Genomic DNA, 22,643 nt, shown 5'->3' on the forward strand with positions numbered 1-22,643 from the left:
GTGAGTGACGAATGAGTTGTTGTCCCGAAATTTGGGTCTAAAACAAGAAGAGTCTGAATATGAGCAGCATGTGAAGGTTAACCAGCCAGGGTCACTTCAGTCTGTTTCTTTTGTCTTTTTAATCTTATTTTAATCTAATCTTTTTAATCTTTTTTTAACCTAGTTTTTTTTATTCAGTGTACGCAACCTTTAATAAACTTTTTCTCTTAATCTCTTTTTATTTATTACCTTTTTTTTCTCATCTCGAGTGCATTGACCTCAAATTGTTCCTTTTCTTTATATTATCACTCGTTCTGTTTTATTATCAACTGTAAAGCACTTTGAACTACATTAACCTTTATAAAAGCTGCTATATAAATAAAGCTGATTGATTGATTGATTGATTTATTGATTGATTAGCCGGTTTAAACCCTGTAAGCACTTTCATAAGACCCCAGCGATGTAAATCTGGCTACCAGTAATTAACTGATGGGCCAAAAACCCAGTTACCCCATTCAGACTGAGAACACATAAAACATTTTCCTTTTTAGTGTTGAACGTTGGTTTTTATTGTCTTCATCTTTTTGTCTTTTTCAGGGAAATGAAGCCAGTTACGCCCTCGACATGTGCTCGCACTGTAAGTACCAATAAATATCATCTCATCACACGGAAAACACACAACATTAGTGTCTCTAAGTCACTATTTTACATCTTTGAGTGACAGCACTGATTGGCTAAGTAGAGCTAGCTGGGTTTCTTCTTCAGTATTTCGTCTTTTCTTTACCTCAGTTTTCCTACTGACACAGATCCAGAAATGTACTTTTTTTTTTTTTTTTTTTAAAGAGGACACATTATTCTGCACATCTCCATCTCTATATTTATATTCTGGGGCTCTACTGGAATATATTTGCATGATTTACAGCTTTAAAAAGCCTCTCAGTTTTTCTCCATTTAAAGGATAATTACCCTTTTTTACAACCTGGACTTTATTTCTAGCATAAAATACGATCATTTACTCACCCAGACAACTGACATCATCTGAAATGACATCATCCAGATCAGAGATGTTGATAACATGCCACCACGGGCTCGGAGGGGAATAGCACTAACATATCATAACTTGATATTGGTGTAATGAACTAGTTTGGCGGCAGATAATGTGTTATATAGAGGCTGCGCTTCAGATAATGTGTTATATAGAGGCTACGCTTCAGATAATGTGTTATATAGAGGCTTCGCTTCGGTGCCCCGTGTACTCGCATTATACGGATATACGCAGCGCTCCACTGGAGAACGACTCCACATGACACCAAAGTTGTCTGGGTGAGTAAATGATCGTATTTTATGCTAGAAATAAGGTCCAGGTTGTAAAAAAGGGTCAGTTTCGATAATTTTAAGAGAGTAACGCTAACGAGAAATGACAAACAGCAGCAGAGGCTAACGTTAGCTTCTCCTCTCCTCTGTCTCGTCTTATATCTCGTTTGAAAATACGTTGTTGTTCAGCTCACAGTCTATATAATTAAGTCCTCTTAAATACACTGTAGGTGATAAAATGATTTGATATTGATCATTCTTTTGTGGTTATACCATTTGACATTTTCAGGAGCATTCAGTCTTACTTTTGGTAAAAAATGGTGCAAATGTCATTTCAAATTATATAAAACCAACAAAAATACTAAATGTACATTTTAACAAACCTGATGCTGCTTTTATAACTAGTTTATGAATTGATCTTCTTACCAACACTTATTTGTTACTAGGGTTGCAGAATATAAGCTAAGCCAGTCTTATTTATATAGTGTCAAATCTCAACAGAAGAGTCTCACGGCAGTTTTCAGCAAGTCTAGACTGGACTCTTTATTTAAACGGACCCAACATCCCACCAATGAGCAGCAGGAAAAACTCCCCTTAACCCCCAAATAACCAGACCTCAACAAGTGTTCTGGTTTGATGCGCTTCACTGCCACTTAGTGATCCATCAGGTGAAAAGTCAGGCGTGTTCACACCGTCTGGGCTTTCTGACAGAGGCGAACTGATATGATGGTGGCGGGCGATGAATGCGACCGTCGCCACATGTTGCGCCTCCTCCTGCAGACTCTCCGACACTCGGAGGCTAAAAATGCCTCGTCGCTCTGTAAAGGTCAGTTTCAGGGCTGCTGGGAGAGCCTCGTTTATTTTTAGTCACAGCAATATCCCGGTTTTAATTAGTTTGTCGCCTTGCTGTGACCTCGGCTCCGGAGAGGAAAGCCGGCCGCTTAATTAGAAAATAATGACTGTAATGTCCGGACCTACTTTCTGAGGATTTTTTCGAGTGTAAGCTGAACTTCTGGCTCAAGATCACCTCAATCACTTCAACCGATGCTGGTGTTGGTAAGTTTGCTGAGTGTGCGGTAGGTTCCTAACGAGCTGTTAACGAAGGTGTCAAAGACCTGGGAGAGTTTCAACGAGGAGGGGAGGGGGGGGGGGGGGGGGGGGGACTGGTTCAGATTTATGAGCTCTGCTCTGCTTTCACACTGACTGTTTTGGTTTCCAGAAAACAGCTCAGCGTTTTCATGAACTTTGCAGTCTGGAAAGCTGATATCAAATCTTGGGTTTTCTAATCTTGACCTTGTTGTGTGAACTTGGCGTCTCAGATTACTGCCGTTGACTTTGGGGTCTTACCTTGTGCAAGAAGTCGCCACTGAACGTCTGCTTCAGATGTCGGCCCGATGTAAACCTCACCTGTGTGTGTGTGTGTGTGTGTGTGTGTGTGTGTGTGTGTGTTTATGTGTGTGTGTGTGTGTGTGTTTATGTATAGACGCATAGACATGAGCTGCAGGGTTCAGTCCTCTTTAGCAGAGTCTTGCATGGGTCCAGTTTTGCAGACTCAGTCGGTTACTGAAACCGACCTGTGAACCACAATTAACTAAGTTTTAATTGCTTAAGGTTTTAATTTGTTAGTATTTCATTAAATTGGTTTTATTATTTTTACAATCACCCTTATTTACTAAAGTATCTTTGTTTCTTGTGCAGATACAGGCATCACAGTCGCAGATATCGCAGCACTTTGTCTCACACAAACTTAACAATACATTTTATAATGACTGTTCAAAAGTATGCAAATCATTTTCATTTTTGACTTTTGGATTTTCAATTGCATTTATTTCATTTTTGCCCGTACCCGTGAACTTATATAATCGTATTTGGATTCTGGACTGTAGTATATTTCCTCGTTGAACTGATGAACTTCTTTATAGGAGTTAAAGCCGCTTCAGCTGGAAACTAGAGAGCTTGTATTACAGTAGATTTTTATAGTTAATACTATAGTAGATATTTTTGTATTTAACGGTTGTTCAGATAAATAAAACCATTGGTGACTTCTCTCTGCATTACCTGATGTTTTATAGACCAAACAATTAATGGAGATTAATCAATAAAAGATATTTGTTAGTTGCAGATTTTCTCTCAAAAATGATGAGTAACTTCACATTTCTGAATCATGAAACTCAGCAGTGAATGTTCATAAATGTCTAAACCTATTGACTCTTTTGATTTAGTATTTACAGTCAAAACATTAAGATGAGAAGCAGTTTGACCTCGGCACTTCAAACATGTAAATCAGTCAGGTTTAATGTGGGTTTCTACCTCCTGTGGAGTCAGCTGCAGTCTGAGCAGCAGGGTTGTGTTTCCCAGGCAGTAAATTAAAGGGAGGAGGCTCTCCTGTCAAGAGGACCCTCGCTGGGTACTTTCACAAAACCAGCAACGTAATGGAGCACCGTGCTTTTTATGCTCATCTTGACCATTTTGGCTGAAGCTCTACTGCTTTCCATAGAAGCTTCACGTGATTTTGAGCTATTTATGTAATGGATGCACTATTAAATGAAATGAAAGGTTGTATTGAGCTTGTCTGACTTTGGTTAAGATGGCAAACCTATATTTTACTATAATATATTTACCAGTTTTTTTGTATTTACCATCGGTGGAAAGAGAGTGTTTATGGGAGTTAAAACCACTTCAGCCAGAAACTAGAGAGCTGAGAGCATTTCTTTGTATTACAGTTGGTACTACAGTAGACTATTATAGTTAATATTATAGTAGATATTTTTGTATTTAACGGTTGTTCAGATAAACAAAACCATTGGTGATTTCTCTCTGCATTTCCTGATGTTTTATAGACCAAACAATTAATGTAATGGATGGACTATTAAATTAAATGAAAGGTTGTATTGAGCTTGTCTGACTTTGGTTAAGATGGTAAACCAGTTTTTTTACTATAATATATTTACTTGTACTTTTGAGGCTGCCCAGAGTCAAGATCATTTTGGAGAATTTGAGTCAATTAGTTACCCATTAGTTAATTCATTGCCAGCTATAAAGAAGAAGAAAATGATAATAATTCTCTGATTCCCACTTCTTAAATGTGAATATATTCTGGTTTCTTTAGTATTTGACAGCAGTGTACTGAATATATTTGGGTTGTGGACTGTTAGCCAGGAAAAAACAAGATATTTAAGGATGTCATCTTAGGCTTGGTTCATATTTTTCACATTTTTGGAGGAACACCAAACAAATAATTGATTAAAAAGAGAAAATCACTGAATAATCAATAATAGAGCTGGGCAATATGGACAAAATCAAATATCTCAATATTTTAGACCAAATACCTCAATATCGATATTGTACAATATTGTAGAGATGACTGTCGATGCTTTAACACAATATTTACACTATGAAATGTTTGATAAATAATCGTCAGTAATGTAGATATAATGACAAAGTGTCAATAACAGAACAGAACAGCTAGAACAGTCTGGTAAGTTCAGAAAATTATATATTTAACGATATCCTAAATCTAAAAGACGATATTTAGTCTCATATCACGATATCGATATAATACCAATATGTTGTCTTGCCCTAATCAATAATTAAAAATAATCATTAGTTGTAGCCTTAAACCTAAATCTAAAAGGAGTTGCATTTGAATCATCTCATATTTGAGGACATGAGAACATCGGATATTTATTTTAAAATGAGAGAGTTCCAGTTTAACACCGAGTCCAACAGAGAGTGATGATTGTACAGTAGATGCATTTTTAGTATTTCAGTTTAACCTACAGGAGTTTCTGAAGACTCATGTAACATGTTTTACTGCGGTGGAGGAAATAAATGAGTACAAATGAGCATCTCCCAATGTTATTACTGCAAAAACAACAAAGACTGAATCATGTTCAATGAGTGCATTACTGACAGGAACTGAAATACAACCAACCTCTCAACAGATCAATTAACTTAGTCAATTAAGTAAAGTACAGACAGGAAATAATTAGACATGATGATACAAAGCTACAGAATAATAATAATAATATAGTAGAGACAAGCCGTAAAGATGAACTGTAACAGAGACAGAGTATGACATCATTGGACTGAAGTTAAGATAATTGCTCCAGAAAATTCTTGAAACAACTTCATTTATTTTTGGCAACTGTTAAAGATGAAGGAAATACATGACAGACAGTGTGTTCACTCTCATGTATCAGCAGTGTTTGGTGTTTGGCAGCAGTACAGTAACTTTGGGCTCATTGTTCCTTTGTGTTGTGCTCCATCTAGTGGCCGTTCTGTGTCATAACAGTCAGCAGCTCACAGAGAAGCTTGTTATTGTTGCTGCAGTGCAACAGGAAGTGATGTAAAGGTGGTCAGACATGCAGAAGGCTGTTAGGCCTCTATGACAGACAGTGTTTCACTCCATTGTACCTGAATTTAACATAAAGTTTACAGTTTTAAATAAAGAGATTATTATGTTAAGGTATTAGAGATGTGACATGAAGACCTGGAGGGAGGAGTAGCCTGGCATTTTAGCTGCTCCTGTCTGTCATTTGATCCTCATCATATTTGTCTCAGTTGTCTCAAGCACAGTGTCTGACCCATGTGGGGCTGCCCAAGTGCATTATGGTCTAGATTTCGAGATTTTGTTTATGGGGGAACATTTTCATACTGCTGAGCTGAAAAAGTGCAGGCTGACCGAATCAAAATGACACAAAAGGACGATGTGATGATGCATGACTTTAATTGAAATACTGACTATAACATTATAGCCATGATGTTTAGAAACCTTATTTAATATATTTGTAAATGTGCAACAATAAGAAGTCCAAGAAACAAATATTTAACTTCTATGCAAAATATTTATTGATCACAGGTGAATTAAGTAAAAGCAGTAATGAGCACAGAGAGGAAATAATTAAACATGATTACACACATATGTAGACTAATAAGTGTATATTAAATAAAGCAGTAAAAACATTAGTGATTGTTAATGAACTGTAACAGAAACACAAACACAGCTTCTCTGTAAACCAGGCTTTATTTTTAGTGTTTGGTGTTCAACAAGTCACTGCTTACTCAGGTCATGTTGTTAAAGCATCACATTAAAACTACACAACTAGTTTAGTTTACTGTTGGTTTCTTTACAATCACATATTTACAGATTTCTTTAAATCATTATCAATCTCATCAGTATTCAAACAGAAAATGGCTGAAATGGCCGATAATAAACCAAACCTCCCAGAGTTCTTGTTGATTCTTAAAAAAAGTTTACAGTGCACAGCGTGACACATTGGATGTTAATATTTGCGCCTGTAAATGACAATGAATCATCTTGTGAAATAAAACAGGTAATTACCGTAAATTCCGGACTACAGAGTGCACCTGATTAAAAGCCGCATGCTCTAATTTTAGAAAGAAAATCAATTTTGTACTTGTACAAGCCGCACCGGATTTTAAGCCGCAGGTGTCCCACGTTGTAATATGAGATATTAGCTAGGGTTGGTCTGATCGGCGATGCCTGGCAGCCATCACGCAACCCCCCCCTCTCACTACACACATTTAGGGCGCACTAGGCAATCGTACCGTGCACGTTTGCCCCCTAAAGTCCGGATTATTTGGCTAGTGTGAGTGCAAGTGAACCCTGCTTGAGGGAGGCAATTTTCCAGGGAATCCCGGGAAATCGATGATGCCCTGGTCATTTCAAGCAACACTAAATGCAACGAGGCGACATTATGCATATGGGTTCCCATTCCGACCATTTTTTGTGTATTATTTTGTCATTATTAGGCAAAATAAATCAATTTATGTCCATGGACATTATAATGAATAGGCTATAGGCTTAATATTAGTTTACATCCACCGTGTCGCTTCATTACATCTGCTGCACCGCTGCTACCACAATTATGAAACGCTAAGTTTATACAGTCTGTGACTGTGACCCTCATAAAAGTAATATTTTACTAATCTGCATTATATAAACTAACAAAATTCGTTGAAGTAAGTCATTTGGCGACTTCTAAGTCATAAAACTAAGTCTTACTTTTACTGGAGTAATCTACCTCGTTCTCACCTGTCATTATAGCCTAGATCTTGTATTGGAAACTACTGAGCGAACTCTCCCGTTCTCTCCTATGAACGAGTCGGACGACAACGTGTATCAAACATGAAGCAAAGTGAAAAAATAATAAAGTACGTAACAGCCGCATCATATGCTTTTCTTCGAGTATTTTTCATGTTGATGAGCGTCAGTACAAATGACTGATTTACAATAATAAAGCGCGCTTGATTTATCACACAATTTCATTGGATCTCTGTGAACTACTCATCAATTTTATTGGCCTACTGTTACAATGCAAAATGTTTTGAGCGCCACGAGAAAAAAAAAACATGCATAAGGCGCACCGTAGTAAAAGCCGCAGTGTTCAAAGTGTGGGAAAAAAGTAGCGGCTTATAGTCCGGAATTTACGGTACTCAGTTTGATTGACAGGACAGATGATCAGAGGGGCGGAGTTTTTACCACCATCATTAGGATTAGGACTGAAGTATGGGTAGAGTTTCTCAGTGAAGGAGCAGCCAGTAAAGGAGTAGATAAGAGCTGCAGCATCTACGTCATAAAAGGAGACCAGACCCTCCTCATAATCCACAAACACCCCCACCTTCTGAAGCTGAGACTTCAGAGAGAGACGGACTAGATGGTTATTACAAGCACTGTATTCATCTCTATTTCTCAAACAAATAGTCCAGAACCATTCTGAGGAATCAGATTTATTAGTCCCTTCCTGTTGATCGACTCTCTGGCCACTCCTAAAGCCCAGTCAGTCTTCTCTTTAACCTGAACCTCAAAGTAAAATCTGCCTGAAGACAAACTCTGCTTTCCTAACACACTAACAGAAGGATAAAATCTCTCTGGATTGTTTGGGAGTTTCTTCCACACATCACCACAGTTTACTTGTTTCCGATCATCAGACAGGATGAGCCATGTATTTGCTGTATCAGGATCAAGAGTCACATCCACTGCATACTGCTGGATCCTCTTCAGCTCAGCTTCAATCAGCTTCTTCATCTGTTTACTGAGCGTCTCCTCCAGCTGAGCCACAGCTTTCACCACAGTCCCCTCATATGATGATGGACGGACACTGACCTCTGTCCAGTCTTTGGTGGGTGGAGCAGCTTTCAGGGACAGGAAGTTTTGGAGGAGGTGGAGGTGGTCTTCAGAGTGTGAGAGCTTCTCCACCTCAGAGCTTCTCTTCTTCAGCTCAGAGATTTCCTGTTCCAGCTCTTTGATGAAGTCTTCAGCCTGTTTCTCTGTTGTTCTTTGCTTCTCTTCAATCGTCTCAATGAGCTCATTCAGGCTTCTCTCAACAGACTCCTTCAGAGCGGTGAAGACCTGAACACCTTCTGCTGTCTCTCTGTCTGCAGCTTCTTTACTGAGGTCAACTGAGTGTTTGATCTCTTCAATCTTCAGTCGTCTCTTCTGGATCATCTCCTGAATGTCAGCCTCTGTCTTCCCCAGCTCTGCCTTCTTTCCTTCATATTCTTCTTTCAGAGGAACAACATCATGTGTCTTGTGGTCTAAAACAGAGCAGAGCATGCAGACACATGTCTGGTCGGTCTTACAGAACAGCTCCAGAGGTTTATCGTGCTTCATACACATCCTGTCTTCCAGGTTCTCCACAGGGTCCATCAGCTGATGTCTTTTCAGACCTGACTTTGTCAAATGAGGCTCCAGGTGAGTCTCACAGTAGGAGGTCAGACACACCAGACAGGACTTCAGGGCCTTCAGTTTGGTTCCAGTACAGACGTCACAGGGAACTTCTCCTGGTTTGGCAGCTTGTTGCTCTGAGCTGCTGCTGCTGGCTTTCTGTTGAGCTTCCTGTCTGAACTGGGAAACAACCTCAGAGATGAAAGTATTGATATGAAGTTCAGGTCTTGTGTAGAAAACCTTTTTACACAGTGGACACAGGTACTGGTCATTCCTGTTCCAGTGCTCATTGATGCAGTTTTTGCAGAAGTTGTGTCCACATGGTGTGCTGACTGGATCAGTGAACACATCCAGACAGATGGAGCACAGAAACTGATCTTCAGATAGCAGACAGCTGGCAGCAGACATATCTACACATGTAGAGTGAAAGAAAAAACCCACATTCTTTATTTTGTTCGAAATGTAAGATTTATGTTTACTGTTACATAAAGTTTGTGTAAAGTAAGAATAAATATGTGTTCTGAGTTTCACATACCACAGAAAAGTGTGTTGTTAACCACCCTGCCAAATTTGAATGATGAAAAAAATATATGAAATTAGGCTTCAAAGTTTTGTAAAAATCAGCCTCTTTCTCTGCTATCAAACGCTGTGGGCGTGGCCACCGAGTCCACTGAAACTCCGCCCTGTACCAAGTGTTACCTGTCAATCAAAGTGAGAGGGACCCATCTGCAGTTAAAATGGCTGACTTGGGCGCCGCCATATATCTAATCCATGCCGGAAGTCCCAAGCGGAAGTTTTATTCTTCGTGTAATGTAATGCTTTTTCGGCGATCATAATACATCCATGGTCCATATGAGAGGCAATACTACTATTATTATTATTATTATTATTATTAATATTATATATCCAGCAGAAGCCCCTGACATGATGGAAGTTGTTTTTCCCGGAAGTTGGTTCTTTTTTTTTTATTTAAATTTTTTTTTTTAATTAGTATTACAAATCTTACAAGCAGAAGAAATTTCAATACAAAATACACTTTGAAACTGAGCTAAACATGTCAGCATTTCAATAAAGGTTTAACACAGTAACAGATGGAACAGAAAAGCCATGAAATTAAAAAGAAAAAAAATCTAAATTATAATTAAGGTAAAAATTAAAAGGAAGTTGGTTCTTTTTTTGCCTCTTGTGTTCCGGAAATGCCCCTGGCATGACGGAAGTGGCTTCTTTTTTCAAATTAAAATTGCTTAACATAGCGTCTATGAATTGTCCCTCATTTGTTTTACCTTTATTTAATCCTGCAATTCAACGTTGTTTTGTTTATTAGTAAAACAGAATTGCTTAATATAGCGTGTATGAATTGTCCATTTATATTTATTTTACCCTTATTTAATCAGGCAAGTCATTAAGAACCAACGTACCATAGAAGATTAATCCTCGTTTTATTTAATCTGAGAACTCTATTCAATCTTAGTAGTTATTATTCAGTCCTATTGTGAGTGTGTGTTCGTGTGTGTGTGTGTGTGTGTGTAGAGTGAACCCCCCTACCACCACCACCACACAAACATAATATTCACATTTGTATTCATAATGTTGATATTAAAGTTAAATCCATGAAACCTTAACATTATAACTTGATTAGTGTAGGCTTCTAACTAACTTCTGAGTCTTACAGTAGCCTATAAACTTGTGGAGTCAATTATAGCAATACGATGAACATGTAACTGCAACAAAGTTCATAGAATTATGTGGAAACGGCGTATGTGGAGTTTTTTAGGCTTTTATTTTTGTTTTCGCTCGGAGCTGTGATTAACTTCCGTCTGACACTTCCTTCAAGGATTGGCAATATAATGAGCCGTGATTGACTAACTACCGCTTGGGACTTCCGGCAAGGATTGCATATATGGTGGCGCTCTTGTCGGCCATCTTTACTGCAGCAAGGTACTCTTGATCAAAGTCACCACCTCTACCAGAAACATGGACGCTAGGTCTGAGAGCTTTCTGCTGCTAACTCGGCGGCTAACTTTGAGAGAGGGTGAGAAACAGTTTAAGGCTCTATCTGCATAGTTATCAGCCTTGTCACATGTTTTCTGTAACCATTTTCCAACATGTATAATATGTTTAGAAGTAAGTCAATGAATTGATTTTACACAGACTTTAAGTATGGTGTAGGATATTAGGCGGAATGTTGAATATAAAATGTTGTGAGCAACTATAACCTTTTATTTAGTGCTGGCCAGTCCAAATCTAATGATAAAATATCACAGAATATGTTCATATCTTGTTGTAGAGAAGAATTATTATTGAAGAATCTCACTGCTAACAAAGCTTTTGCTAACTTGTTGACAAAACACATTTCATTTCCTGTTGCTGCTTCACAATAAAAGTGTCCTGCTGTGAAAAGCTTTTAATGTGAAACAGCTACAGGAAACAGAATGTGTCTGTAGGAAGTGATCAGTAAATAGTCAAAGATCAGGAAATAGCAGTGAAGCTAAACTCCAAACCACAGAGGTTCAGTTCCACTTTACAAAAGTCCTGAGAACTGACAGAGACTTAAAAACACTTAAAGTGTTTTTTACTGAGTCTGTAAAAGCAGCTGCAGTTATACTGTAAACAATCTCACAAGTGTCAGTATGAAATGAAAAGAGATGAACTTCCTGTCTCCTGTGTTAAAGCAGGTTGTTGAAACATTAAATATGATCAGTTGTACTCACCAGTGTTTGGCAGAGACTCTGCTGTGTTGTTGAGAAAGACTTGATGAACTCAGTTTCATTTATATTTGGACAGAAGTGGAGAGACTCGACTGCAGCTCTGCTGTCCTCTGATTAATGTTAAGATTCATTTCCTCAGAGTGACGTTGGAGCTGTCTCCCTTTCCAGTGTGGCTCCTCCTCTTACTGAAGCTGTGTTTGTGAGTTTTTTTTCCCTCCCTCTGAATGACAGCATTATTGTGAAGTATCCTGGAGCAAAGGTTGTTCTGCGCCTAACAGGCAGGAGGAGTCAGATATGTGAGAAGATGATTGTCAGATTAATAATGTGCCTTCAAAGTTTGAGGTTTTTTCTTCAAACAACCACAGTTAGTTATTTCCAAACACACTTGTAACTTCTACAAACCTTGTCAAAAACACCAAAGATTGGCTGGTGCTAACTTTTGAAAGATGAGAATTTGCTGCTTTTCATCATCTCACATTATAGTTGTTAGTTTTGTAAACACTGTTGTAAAATCCAGAGGTGGAACAAACATCCAACTAATCATCTGTTAATTTAGTCTAATATTTTATTCTCAAGACTTATATTTCTCAAAAGAGGACCAAAAAAAGTGAGGTAGTTCTACTTTTTGCCTGTGCAGGTTATTAGTTTTAGGGATTGTCAAGAAATCTAGAAACAAGACAAAGTATGACATCACTGGACTGAAGTTAAGATAATGAGACGTGGCTCCAGAAACAAGTTGATTTAATTTGGAAACTAGTAAAGACAAAGGAAATTGTGTCTCTTAGTAATAATGTCTCCTTGGTGAACACAAGTGTTTATCCTGTACATGACCGTGTGTTCACTCACAGTGTTTGGTGTTTGGCAGCAGTACAGTAACTTTGGGCTCATTGTTCCTTTGTGTTGTGCTCCATCTAGTGGCCGTTCTCTGTCATAACAGTCAGCGGCTCACAGAGAAGCTTGTTGTTATTACTGCAGTGCAACAGGAAGTGATGTAAAGGTGGTCAGACATGCAGAAGGCTGTTAGGTCTCTATGACAGACAGTGTTTCACTCCATTGTACCTGAATTTAACATAAAGTTTACAGTTTTAGATAAAGAGATTATTATGTTAAGGTATTAGAGATGTGGCATGAAGACCTGGAGGGAGGAGTAGCCTGGCATTTTAGCTCCTCCTGTCTGTCATGTGACCCTCATCATATTTGTCTCAGTATATGGGGCTGCCCAAGTGCATTATGGTCTAGATTTCGAGATTTTGTTTATGGAGGAACATTTTCATACTGCTGAGCTGAAGAAGTGCAGGCTGACCGAATCAAAATGACACAAAAGGACGATGTGATGATGCATGACTTTAATTGAAATACTGACTATAACATTGTAGGCATGATGTTTAGAAACCTTATTTAATATATTTGTAAATGTGCAACAATAAGAAGTCCAAGAAACAGATATTTTACTTCTATACAAAACATTTATAGATCACAGGTGAATTAAGTAAAAACAGTAATGAGCACAGAGAGGAAATAATTAAACACAATGACACACATATGTAGACTAATAAGTATATATTATTATAAAGCAGTAAAAACATTAGTGATTGTTAATGAACTGTAACAGAAACACAAACACAGCTTCTCTGTAAACCAGGCTTTATTTTTAGTATTTGGTGTTCAACAAGTCACTGCTTACTCAGGTCATGTTGTTAAAGCATCACATTAAAACTACACACCTAGTTTAGTTTACTGTTGGTTTCTTTACAATCACATATTTACAGATTTCTTTACATCATAATCAATCTCATCAGTATTCAAACAGAAAATGGCTGAAATGGCCGATAATAAACCAAACCTCCCAGAGTTCTTGTTGATTCTTAAAAAAGTTTACAGTGCACAGCGTGACACATTGAATGTTAATATTTGCGCCTGTATATGACTGATGGGAAAATACAAATACAAGACTGAGGCTGAAACCAAGTTCAAAAGTCAAAGTTGCTTTTATTCTTGCAAGAAGGAGCAAATCAACAGATACACAGCTACCAACCGCGATCAGAGAATGCTCATAGATTAGTTCTCTGAGGAGTGGTTTTATACATCTCAACAAGTGTTATCAGTGCGCCAGGTGGTGGTATGTTTTCCCTCTGGAGGCCCTCTCTGCTGTCGAGTCTCCCCCACCATTGCGACCTTCACATTCTCTTCTCATGACATATGATGGAAATTTACTGCAGCAAACAGCAAGTATTAGCTTCTTGGCCTTCCCTTGTACCCAGCACCCCCAGTAAGGGCGCTGTGGCCTCCTCCAAGCACGAACACAATAACTCTAAATCCGTGGAATGCAGAGTATGATGCATACATTTTTTTAAACACTACTGCGGTCATAAAATAGTCACGCTAGCTATTCTAACACATACTAATACAATGCATAAAAGTACAATCGCTAATAAACTGAACATAATGCTGCAAACTGATTATAGAAATGTAAGAATGAATATAAGATATTTGTCTTTTCCCATCAATGACAATGAATCATCTTGTGAAATAAAACAGGTGATTATTCAGTTTGATTGACAGGACAGATGATCAGAGGGGCTGAGTTTTTACCACGATAATTAAGACTAGGACCAAAGTATGGGTAGAGTTTCTCAGTGAAGGAGCAGCCAGTAAAGGAGTAGATAAGAGCTGCAGCATCAACGTCATGAAAGGAGACCAGACCCTCCTCATAATCCACAAACACCCCCACCTTCTGAGGACGAGACTTCAGAGAGAGACGGACTGGAGGGTTATTATCAGCTTTGTACTCATTTCCATTTCTCAACCATATAGTCCAGAAACCATCCTCAGGGCTCAGTGTGATGTCTCCCTTCCTGTTGATTGACTCTCTGGCCACTCCTAAATCCCAGTCAGTCTTCCATTTAACCTGAACCTCAAAGTAAAATCTGCCTGAAGACAAACTCTGCTTTCCTAACACACAGGGACATTTAGAAAATCTCTCTGGGTTGTCTGGGAGATTCTTCGTCACATCACTATCATTTACTTGTTTACCATCATCAGACAGGATGAGTGCAGGATGTGCTGTATCAGGATCAAGAGTCACATCCACTGCATACTGCTGGACCCTCTTCAGCTCAGCCTCAATCAGCTTTTTCTTCTGTTTACTGCACGTTTCCTCCAGCTGAGCCACAGCTATCACCACAGTCCCCTCATATGATGGACAGACGCTGACCTCTGTCCAGTCTTTGGTGGGTGGAGCAGCTTTCAGGGACGGGAAGTTTTGGAGGAGGTGGAGGTGGTCTTCAGAGTGTGAGAGCTTCTCCAACTCAGAGCTTCTCTTCTTCAGCTCAGAGATTTCCTGTTCCAGCTCTTTGATGAAGTCTTCAGCCTGTTTCTCCATTTTTTTCTTCTTTTTATTGATTGAGTTGATGAGGTTTTTTTTACCTCTCTCAACAGACTGCATCAGAGCGATGAAGACCTGAACACCTTCTGCTTTCTCTCTGTCTGCAGCTTTCTTACTGAGGTCAACTGAGTGTTTGATCTCTTGAATCTTCAGTCGTCTCTTCTGGATCATCTCCTGAATTTCAGCCTCTGTCTTCCCCAGCTCTGCCTTCTTTCCTTCATATTCTTCTTTCAGAGGAACAAACTCATGTGTCTTGTGGTCTAAAACAGAGCAGAGCACGCAGACACATGTCTGGTCGGTCTTACAGAACAGCTCCAGAAGTTTATCGTGCTTCATACACATCCTGTCTTCCAGGTTCTCCACAGGGTCGATCAGCTGATGCCTTTTCAGGACTGACTTTGTCAGATGAGGCTCCAGGTGAGTCTCACAGTAGGAGGTCAGACACACCAGACAGGACTTCAGGGCCTTCAGTTTGGTTCCAGTACAGACGTCACAGGGAACTTCTCCTGGTTTGGCAGCTTGTTGCTCTGAGCTGCTGCTGCTGGCTTTCTGTTGAGATTCCTGTCTGAACTGAGAAACCATCTCAGAGATGAAAGTGTTGATGTGAAGTTCAGGTCTTGTGTTGAAAACCTTGTTACACATTGGACACAGGTACTGGTCATTACTGTTCCAGTGTTCATTGATGCAGTTTTTGCAGAAGTTGTGTCCACATGGTGTGGTGACTGGATCAGTGAACACATCCAGACAGATGGAGCACAGAAACTGATCTTCAGATCTCAGACAGCTGGCAGCAGACATATCTACACATGTAGAGTGAAAGAAAAAAAACACATTCTTGTTTTCACTATTTTGTTGGAAATGTAAGTGTAAATGTTCTGAGTTTGACATACCACAGAAAAGTGTGTTGTTAACCACCCTGCCAAATTTGAATGACTAAAAAAATCGCCAAATATATGAAATCAGGCTTCAAAGTTGTATAAAAACCAGCCTCTGTCTCTGCTCCCAAACGCTGTGGGTGTTCCCGCTGAGTCTGCTTAAGCCCCGCCCCCTACCAAGTGTCACCTGTCAATCAAAGTCACCACCTCTTCCAGAAACATGGACGCTACGTCTGAGAGCTTTCTGCTGCTAACTCGGCGGCTAGCTTGGTGGCTAACTGTAGACTGTAGTAGTTAATAGTGTACCCCTTTTTTGCATTCTCAGAAAATCAGGAAAAATGACAGGCTGAGAAACAGTTTAAGACTATCTCCATAATTCAGTACTGCATAGTTATCAGCCTGTTCACATGTTTTCTGTAACCATTTTCCAACATGTATAATATGTTTAGAAGTAAGTCAATGAATTGATTTTACACAGACTTTAAGTATGGTGTAGGATATTAGGCGGAATTTTGAATATAAAATGTTGTGAGCAACTATAACCTTTTATTTAGTGCTGGCAAGTCCAAATCTAATGATAAAATATCACAGAATATGTTCATATCTTGTTGTAGAGAAGAATTATTATTGAAGAATCTCACTGCTAACAAAGCTTTAGCTAACTTGGTGACAAAACATGTTTTATTTCCTGTAACTGCTTCACAATAAAAGTGTCCTGCTGGTTCACTAATGAAAGCCTTTAATGTGAAACAGCTACAGGAAGTGAAGTGATCAGTAAATAGTCAAAGATCAGGAAATAGCAGTGAAGCTAAACTCCAAACCACAGAGGTTCAGTTCCACTTTACAAAAGTCCTGAGAACTGACAGAGACTTAAAAACACTTAAAGTGTTTTTTACTGAGTCTGTAAAAGCAGCTGCAGTTATACTGTAAACAATCTCACAAGTGTCAGTATGAAATGAAAAGAGATGAACTTCCTGTCTCCTGTGTTAAAGCTGGTTGTTGAAACATTAAATATGATCAGTTGTACTCACCAGTGTTTGGCAGAGACTCTGCTGTGTTGTTGAGAAAGACTTGATGAACTCAGTTTAATTTATATTTGGACAGAAGTGGAGAGACTCGACTGCACCTCTGCTGTCCTCTGATTAATGTTAAGTTTCGTTTCTGCAGAGTGATGTTGAAGCGGTCTGTCCAATCTTACCAGTGCTCCTCCTCCTGGTTTTCAGGAATTCTGTGTAATACCACGGTCAAATAGGTGGTGCTGTTGTTACCAGGCAAGAGAAGAGTAACATGTCTATAGGTGTTAATTAACAAGTCAAGATTAAATATACTTTGAGATACTTGAAGACATTTCCCTCTCATGCAAAATACTTTTTCATCTTTTCTTCATTCAAATTTCATTTCCTAACTGAAGAAGTCTAGCTGCTCTCATGCAAATTGAATTCCTGTTGTGCATTACAGTATTAATACAATACAATATTGTAATATAGATGGAGGAATAGTCCATGATACAGACTTAAATATAAAAATACTGATAATAATATAGAACTAATTACTTTTAGTAGATATGCAACAAATAATTGATTGGTCAATTCAAAGTAGAAAAGGTGTCAGTTACTTTGATGATCAATTACACGTTTAAGTTGCTGTTGAAGCATAAATGGTTCCAGGTTTTAAAATGGGAGAATTTGTTCCTTTTGTTTGGTTCACATCATAGTAAATTGAATATTTTTGGCTTTTGGACTGTTGGTCAGACAAAACAAGACATCAGAAGAGGTCATTTTGTGCTTTAACTAGTTTTTTATTTAACTTTCAGTGAGACAAAAAGTTTATTATTAATTTCTTGTAGCCTTAATTGTCATATAGTGATAAAACCTGTAATACAGTGTTGAGTAAAAGTCTCAGGTGTGCTTCTACCTGGTGTTAATAATATAACACTGGTAACACAATATGGCTCCCGCCTCGTCTCTGCAGTAGATTCATGTTTATCAGCAGAGTGATTAGTGTTGAAAGAGGTGTCACATGACCCGGTGTTAGGGCTTAGAGCGCGGCACCAGGAGGTCCCAGCAGCACAAGGTTCACCCAAACTGGTGCAGAGGAGGACCGGCAGCTCTGAGCAGCCATGGCCAGTAGACACAAGAAACCAGGTATGTTTGGTGATGTAGCAGAGGGGCATGAGCTCAGAGGCAAGAGGGTGAAATATAGATGGATAAAAAGGTGTTTTAACGACTGCACAGCCTTAAACTTCACAGGTAGAAGTGTGGCTCGAACTCAGCGGTGGGAGCGATAGTCCAAATACTCGGCTCGTCCTGATTAGCTGAAACCACTTTGTTTCTCAGCTTGTTAAATAACGCTCCGTCTCTCTCTCTCTCTCTCTCTCTCTCTCTCTCTCTCTGTTTCATTCCAGTTGATGCTGACGAGATTAAGAGGCTAGGAAAGAGATTTAAGAAACTCGACCTAGATAACTCCGGGTCCCTGAGCGTGGAGGAGTTTATGTCCTTACCAGAGCTGCAGCAGAATCCCCTCGTGCAGCGAGTTATCGATATATTCGACACCGACGGGAATGGGGAGGTCGACTTTAAAGGTAAATAAATCATTATTTCTTCCTTAATTGACTTTCACTGGTGTTGTTTTCTCCACCTGAAGCTTTTTACTGTTGATGTTGATGTTTAAAACAAATGTTTGTGTTAGAAATATGGTATGAAAATGTGCTTCTCTCTCTGCAGTGTATATTTATTGGTTAATAGACATTTCATACCAAGACTTGAAAGAAAATAAGAGTGATTATATGACATTTGATGGACATGATGTCATTCAATTCAATCACTTAATAAACCTTTAACAGTCTAAAGATTACATTTCACTTAAAGCTGAAGTTAAACAGCATCACTTTGTGCTGTTGAGATCTTTAAAGGATCAGTTCACAGTTTTCAATCTGTCTTAATGCAACAGTCATACGATCTATTTAGCACTGAAACCCGATGTTCTTGCTGTAATCATTCCTCCTGTTCCTACTGACCATCAGCAGATCCACTCTCTCAAAAACACAAACGTTTACTTGAAGCTAATATGAAGTTTAAGTCATCCAATATCTTACTTTTTTACAGCTCAACAGGAAACACTAAGAGGGAATCTGATGCTAAAAAGACTGTAAATGTGTCAGATATCACTTGATATGACTAACTCACACTGATGAAGATCAATAGAAGATGATCATCTACTTTTTAGAGTTTGTCCTCCATCACTTTACACTGAAAGCACATTTAAAGGTTTTAATAGTCGGTATGAACAAGAGGATGATTACAGAGGAAAACCTGACTGCTGCTTTAAAACACTTCTAACATTATGAACTCATCTTTGTTTCCTCTGTTCACAGCTTTTCAATCAAATAAAATACTGCAAAATAATGTTTGTAAAGTAATCAGTATTATGTTACGACATTGCTCAGTTTTTGTATGTTGTGCACATTTCAGTCTTATTGGCAAATTTTTCTTTTAGCAAATACAATCAATTATTTTCATTCATCTCAACATGTAAAGCACTTTTCTCCACTTCTGAAAAAGAGGATTTTAAAAAAAATTCTAATGTTTTAACCATGAAACATACGTTCTACATTGTACAAGTCATTTTAAGGGCTTCAGTGGTCATAGGAAGCTCTTATACTATCAGTCGCTCTTTTTTTATGTGAACCAGTTGATTTTGAGACGAGCACATAAATGTTTCAAAGATACTAAACAGAACAATAAATAAATAAATAAATAAAGTAAATATATTTTTCCATCATTGTGATTTTTGGGGAAATTATATTTATATTTGTACTAACTGTGTTATTAGTGCTACGGGTGCAGTAATGCTGCATCTCTTACTCTTCTCCATACTTATTATTCTTTCGCCAAATTTCGGTGCGTAACTTCTCCCGCAACTTTGAGAAAACACCGACAATATATACATCAAAACGTGCGGCTCGATCGGGAAAGAGGTGCTATGACTTTTGGTGTTGAAATTCCAATTTTTCCCAAAGTTATTCCCAAAAAAATGGGAAAAATCTCAATTGAAAATGAATGGGAATTTTTTTTGAAAACCCACAAAATCTCACCTTTTATCAGAGTCACCTAGCTCTCTCATACCTGCACGTAGAAATGTGATTCAAACTTTAAAACGGAGGAAAACTTGTGCTCTTTCCAAAATACCAAACTGTTTTAACATAACATGTAAACTTTTCAAACTATGAGCAGTCAAACGAGGAGTGGAAATCACTTTTTCTTCAAAGTTAGAGTGGAAGCGGCAGTTAGCTTGAGTGAGAGAAGCAGTAAAAAATAACCTTAATTTTTATATTTTTAACTCGAGCTCATGGCCAAACCGTATAAAGGAGACATATAATTTTTTGTCAAAATGTAGACATAGGTGTTGGGATTTATATAATATGACATTGACAGGCGGGGTCTGCACAAAATTTAAACGGGGGAGCCCGAGACCGGCAGCAATACCTGTCTCGCTCACCATTAAACCTAATGTAATCGTCTTCTTTTCCCAAAAGAATCTCACTCTGTGTTCACACTGAGCTTACTCGCTCATTTTAAAGAATATGTGAATAAAATAAACACTGTCAGAATCTGCCGGCTTCTGTGTCTCTCACGGTGTTTTCGGTTTTTGGACCGGAGTTACGGTTTTCTCACAGTTTGCAATTGTTCGGGACCTTGTCAGAAGCCAAATTCTGGGCGGATTTTGAGACATTTTTCCAAGCAGATTCTCACACATCGCCGTAGCAACCATAGGGCCTTAGCTGTCCTTAGCAACCGCAGGGCCTTAGCAACCTGTCGCTGGGCAGAAACTGAGCTACTTTTTTGTGATTGGCTAATTCCTGTCTGTCTGTTTTGCCAGTTAACTGAGCTAATTCATTTGAATGGATTAATTCATGTTTACTGTGGATCAAATAAATAGTTTTATTGTTTTGTATTATAGTTATATGATTTGTGGTGTATAAAAAGATTCAACATTTATCAATAGAAGATGAACAAAATATACATAATTATAATGACTTATATCATTTCATATAACTAAGTAATTTAAAATAAAAAAGTATAATAAAATCTACTCTCTTAATGATAAGATTTACTTAATAATTTCATATCAGTGATGTTCAGTCTGAAAAAAATATGTAGACTTTACTACATTTGTTTAAATAAATAGTATTTATGCTAAAATATGATTAACATTTACTTAATATTTTAGAGACTAAGGTACATTACACTTGATACTGACTAGTAAGATGTACTTAATACTCTACTTCTAGTTTTAACTGCAGTTTTAAGTAATTATGTTTTTTGTCCTTTTGCAGAGTTCATTGAAGGAGTTTCCCAGTTCAGTGTCAAAGGTGACAAAGAGCAGAAGCTGCGCTGTAAGTTTCCTTCAAACTGTACACCAGTTACACCAGTTACACCAGTTACACAGTTATTACCAGTTACACCAGTTATTACCAGTTACACATTTATTACCAGTTACACCAGTTATTACCAGTTACACCAGTTATTACCAGTCATTACCAGTTACACCAGTTATTATCAGTTATTACCAGTTACACCAGTTATTATTAGTATCGGTACTGGTACTGGTATAGCTACTGGTATCGGTATAGCTACTGATATTGGTATCTGTACTGGTATTGGTACCAGTATTGGTACTGGTATCGGTACTGGTATTGGTCCAGATGCGAAAGGTTCCCAACCGTTGTCACACTGCTACATGTTTAGATTAAGATGAATTTTACTGCCTGTGTAACTGTTGATCAGTCATCCGCCTGCTGAACACCGATATCTTCCCTCCTCAGTCGCTTTCAGGATCTACGACATGGACAAAGACGGCTACATATCCAACGGGGAGCTGTTCCAGGTCCTGAAGATGATGGTGGGAAACAACCTGAAGGACACGCAGCTGCAGCAGATCGTCGACAAAACCATCATCAACGCCGACAAAGACGGCGACGGCAGGATATCCTTCGAGGAGTTCTGTGCGGTAAGATTCAGTGACGACGCTTCAACGCTGATTCAGATTAAACTTGTACTGAGCTTCCTGCTGCTATTGTTCTCATACTGCAGCAGAACAGTGTCTCTCTGCACTCTGAGCATTAAAACAGATCTGAATCTTCTAATGGTCGGTATGAACAGGAGGAATCGGTACTGGTATTGGTATCTGTACTGGTATCGGTACCGGTATTGGTTTCTGTACTGTTATAGGTACTGGTATTGGTACTGGTTTCGGTATTGGTATCGGTACTGATATTGGTACTGGTACCGGTATTGGTTTCTGTACTGTTATAGGTACTGGTTTTGGTACTGGTACAGGTATTGGTACCGGAACTGGTATCGGTACTGGTACTGGTACTGGTACTGGTAACGGTACCGGTACTGGTATTGGTACTGGTAATGATATTGATATTGGTACTGGTATTGGTATCGGTACTGGTACTGGTACTGGTAACGGTACCGGTACTGGTATTGGTACCGGTACTGGTATCGGTACTGGTAATGATATTGATATTGGTACTGGTATCGGTACTGGTATTGGTATCGGTACTGGTATTGGTACCGGTATTGGTACTGGTATCGGTATTGGTACTGGTATCGGTACTGATATCTATACTGGTATCGGTGCTGTTATTGGTATCAGTACTGGTATCTGTACAGGAGGATAATATA

The 22,643-nt window shown here is 38.6% G+C and overlaps 2 protein-coding genes across 4 annotated transcripts in view; one reads left to right on the plus strand and one right to left on the minus strand.

Annotated features, from left to right (window-relative positions):
* The window catches only part of ppp3r1b (protein phosphatase 3 (formerly 2B), regulatory s1ubunit B, alpha isoform, b), a 30,012-nt gene that overhangs the window by 7,014 nt on the left and 355 nt on the right, over positions 1–22,643 (plus strand). The window contains exons 2-5 of the mRNA XM_053336800.1: positions 577–616; positions 18,356–18,532; positions 21,287–21,346; positions 21,776–21,960. Of these exons, the coding sequence (XP_053192775.1) occupies positions 577–616; positions 18,356–18,532; positions 21,287–21,346; positions 21,776–21,960 (462 nt within the window). The remainder of the gene's footprint in view (positions 1–576; positions 617–18,355; positions 18,533–21,286; positions 21,347–21,775; positions 21,961–22,643) is intronic.
* Positions 14,229–15,877, minus strand: LOC128376702 (E3 ubiquitin-protein ligase TRIM39-like). Of its 3 annotated transcripts, none has more exons than XM_053336496.1 (2): positions 15,648–15,874; positions 14,229–15,611 (listed from the first exon to the last, which is right to left on the minus strand). In XM_053336496.1, exons 1-2 carry the CDS (start codon positions 15,872–15,874, stop codon positions 14,234–14,236), a joined length of 1,605 nt encoding a protein of 534 aa, XP_053192471.1. In that variant the 3' UTR covers positions 14,229–14,233. The 3 variants fall into 3 exon arrangements, with proteins under 3 accessions (XP_053192471.1, XP_053192481.1, XP_053192490.1); XM_053336506.1 differs by having other exon boundaries at positions 14,229–15,079; positions 15,203–15,874; XM_053336515.1 differs by having other exon boundaries at positions 14,229–15,877.

Source organism: Scomber japonicus, chromosome 2 (assembly GCF_027409825.1).
Source record: "Scomber japonicus isolate fScoJap1 chromosome 2, fScoJap1.pri, whole genome shotgun sequence".
NCBI lineage: Eukaryota > Metazoa > Chordata > Actinopteri > Scombriformes > Scombridae > Scomber > Scomber japonicus.

Bases quoted from the DNA above. Each gene is read 5' to 3' on its own strand.
- LOC128376702 (XM_053336515.1), bottom strand. From the start codon at position 15,874: ATGTCTGCTGCCAGCTGTCTGAGATCTGAAGATCAGTTTCTGTGCTCC.